This window comes from Myotis lucifugus, unplaced genomic scaffold (genome assembly GCF_000147115.1).
Source record: "Myotis lucifugus unplaced genomic scaffold, Myoluc2.0 scaffold_325, whole genome shotgun sequence".
NCBI classification, from domain to species: Eukaryota; Metazoa; Chordata; class Mammalia; order Chiroptera; family Vespertilionidae; genus Myotis; species Myotis lucifugus.
The window spans coordinates 563,537-567,254 of NW_005871373.1; the positions used below are offsets into that span (position 1 = coordinate 563,537).

A 3,718-nucleotide genomic window follows, 5' to 3' on the forward strand; every position below is an offset into this window, starting at 1 on the left:
ACAGGGTACAGCGCACAGGGCCTGGCGAGCCCCACTGGCTCCTGCAGCCACCTGCAGCCACCTGCAGCGATGAGAGAGGGGTGCTTGCTGTCTTAGAGAGGAAATAATTTTCCACTTTATAGTTACAGAGATCTGACTGCAACCTTTATAAAGGTGCATGAAACAGTGTACTGAGCCGTCATTTGGACTTCTTTTCAGAATGCCTACATGCCAAAGATATAAAACAACAACAGCAAAAACCTACCATGCTGATAATCTAGCCTCCCCAAATCAACATGCATGGTGGGGCAAAGGTAGGTTTACAGTTGTTCGTATGGAAAATAATACAATAATTAATAAATAATAACAATACAAGAATAAACTCTGTTTTTGGCATACTTACAACTGGGAACCTACTTTTGCTCACCCTGTATGAACTCTGGACTGAGAACAGAAGGGTATATAATACATTAGTGATGCTAATTGTGAGTCATTGCATTCAATAAATTAAACATATTTCACTTAGTTGGATCCCACACTTGTGCTGAAGGCTGATCCTTATCAAAATGTCCTGTTCTAGCCAAAACCGGTTTGGCTCAGTGGATAGAGCGTCGGGCTGCGGACTGAAAGGTCCCAGGTTCGATTCCGGTCAAGGGCATGTACCTGGGTTGCGGGCATATCCCCAGTGGGGGGTGTGCAGGAGGCAGCTGATCGATGTTTCTCTCTCATCGATGTTTCTAACTCTCTATCTCTCTCCCTTCCTCTCTGTAAAAAATCAATAAAATATATTTTTAAAAAATGTCCTGTTCTAGCAAAATGGATGCCAATTTCTTCTTCCTTGACTTCTCTCCCCCAGGTTGGCAGACAATTTCTGTATCTGCGAAGGGTGCAGTGTGCCTCACTGCCTCATGTATGAGATTTACAGGGAGACCGGTGGGCAAAATGCCCAGAACCAAGTAAACCCGGCCACATTTGGGAAGGTAAGTTGTGAAGATAAAGTACAGTATTCACTGAGTTAAAAAGGTACCGCATGAACTGTCGAGGCAATGGTAGAACTTGTTTGTATCTAATGGGTTCTCAGTGGGTATAGTTTGGCTTTGCTTGGGGAAGCCAACCAGATGGCCGACATACTACTTTATCTCCACGGAAGAGCCATCCTTTCTTTGTCCGCACTTCATAGTGAGGGCCCAGGAAAGGTAAGGAGTGGGGTGACACCTCAGAGAGTGCAACTACGGCAGCTCCACATACTCAGCCAGGTTTGCTGGACCATTATTTCCTGCATAGAAATGCCCAACCTCAGCCCTACACACGTTCCAGGAGCCACTTTGTGTTTCAGACAACTGGTGTTTCCCACAATTCGGTTGTACTTAGAGAACTCATTGGCTCTTAAAGCTTTCCTCTGGAAGTTAAGATCTCTGTCGGGAACTTTGTTTAGACTATAAAATATACTGCAAATGTTAACACATGGATAGTCTGCTGAGACCCTCCACATTTAACAAATATTTATTGAGGCACTGTTTTAGATATGACAATGAAAAGATGTATTATAGTTGGGGGAGACAGGTAAGAAGATAAAATATAGAGTATATTAGATGGGACAAATACTAAGGCACAGTATAGAGCAGAAGGAGCTAGGACCTAAGGGAAAGGGGTATCTCATCCAATCCAATTGCAAGTTTGACCGGGCTTCATTGAATCGGGTCCAGTGCTGGCCAACATAAATTCACTGGGAGCCAAATTTTAAATATTTTAGTATCCTCATTTTTAAAAATTTTTATTGTTTAAAGTATTACAAATAGTAGTACATATGTCCCCTTTTTTCCCCATTGACCTTCCCCTGGCCTCTCCTACCCGCCCGGCACATAACCTCACCGCCCCCCGCCCCCCCAGTGTTTTGTGTCCATTGGTTAGGCTTATATGCATGCATACAAGTCCTTCGGTTGATCTCTTACCCACCCCCCCTCCAACACTCCCCAGCCTTCCCGCTGTAATTTGACAGTCTGTTCAATGCTTCTCTGCCTTTATATCTATCTTTTTATTTAACAGGTTCTAATGTTCTTTATTATCCATAAATGACTGAGATCATGTGGTGTTTTTCTTTCATTGACTGGCTTATTTCACTTAGCATAATGCTCTCCAGTTCCATCCATGCTGCTGCAAATAGTAAGAAGTCATTCTTTTTTATAGAAGCGTAGTATTCCATTGTGTAGCTGTACCATAGTTTTCTAATCCACTCATTTGCTGATGGGCTTTTAGGCTGTTTCCAAATCTTAGCTATTGTAAATTGTGCTGCTATGAACATAGGGATGCATATATCCTTTCTGATTGGTGTTTCTGGTTTCTTGGGGTATATTCCTAGAAGTGGTATTACTGGGTGAAATGGCAGTTCCATTTTTAAATTTTTGAGGAAACACCATACTGTTTTCCACAGTGGTGCACCAGTCTGCATTCCCACCAGCAGTGCATGAGGGCTCCTTTTTCTCTGCATCCTCTCGAGCACTTGTCGTTTGTTGATTTGTTGATGGTAGCCGTCTGACAGGTGTGAGATGGTACCTCATTGTTGTTTTGATTTGCATCTCTCGGATGATTAGTGACTTCGAGCATGTTTTCATATGTCTCTTGGCTTTCTGAATGTCCTCTTTCAAAAAGTGTCTATTTAGGTCCTTTGCCCATTTTTTGATTGGATTATTTATCTTCCTTTTGTTAAGTTGTATGAGTTCCCTGTAAATGTTGGAGATTAAACCCTTATCGGAGATAACATTGGCAAATATGTTCTCCCATGCAGTGGGCTTTCTTGTTGTTTTGTTGATGGTTTCTTTTGCTGTGCAGAAGCTTTTTATTTTTGATGTAGTCCCATTTGTTTATTTTCTCTTTAGTTTCCATTACCCTAGGAGCTGTATCGGTAAAGATATTGCTACGACAAATGTCTACTATTTTGCTGCCTATGGCTTCTTCTAAGATTTTTATGGTTTCCCATCTTACGTTTAAATCCTTTATCCATTTTGAGTATATTTTTGTGTATGATGTAAGTTGGTGGTCTAGTTTCATTTTTTTGCATATATCTGTCCAATTTTCCCAACACCATCTATTGAAGAGACTGTCTTGTCTCCATTGTATGCTCTTGCCTCCTTTGTCAAATATTAATTGAGCATAATGGCTTGTGTTGATTTCTTGGTTCTCAGTTTTGTTCCATTGATCTATATGTCTGTTCTTGGACCAGTACCAGGCAGTTTTGAGAACAGTGGCTTTGTAGTATAGCTTGATAACTGGTATTGTGATCCCTCCAACATTGTTCTCCTTTTTCAAGATTGCTGCAGCTATTCGGGGTCTTTTTTTAATTCCAGATGAATTTTTGGAGAATTTCTTCTAGGTCTTTGAAGTATGCCATTGGTATTTTAATGGGGATTGCATTGAATTTATAGATTGCTTTGGGTAGTAAGGACATTTTAATGATGTTGATTCTACCAATCCATGAACATGGTATATTCTTCCATTTGTTCATGTCTTCCTCTATCTCTTTTTTTTAGTGTCCTGAAATTTTCTGAGTACAGGTCCTTTGTCTCCTTGGTTAAGTTTATTCCTAGGTATCTTAATTTTTTTTGGTGCAATGGTAAATGAGATTGCTTTTTAAAAATATATATATATATTTGCCCTAACCGGTTTGGCTCAGTGGATAGAGCGTCAGCCTGCGGACTCAAGGGACCCAGGTTCGATTCCGGGTCAAGGGCATGTACCTTGG

General features: G+C 41.0%; 1 protein-coding gene across 1 annotated transcript in view; it reads left to right on the forward strand.

Moving 5' to 3' along the window:
* The first annotated feature begins 887 nt into the window (after positions 1-887).
* Positions 888-3,718, forward strand: part of RFX8 (RFX family member 8, lacking RFX DNA binding domain) — a 58,989-nt gene continuing 56,158 nt past the window's right edge. Inside the window, exon 1 of the mRNA XM_014466123.1 lies at positions 888-959. Within this exon, the coding sequence (XP_014321609.1) occupies positions 888-959 (72 nt within the window). The remainder of the gene's footprint in view (positions 960-3,718) is intronic.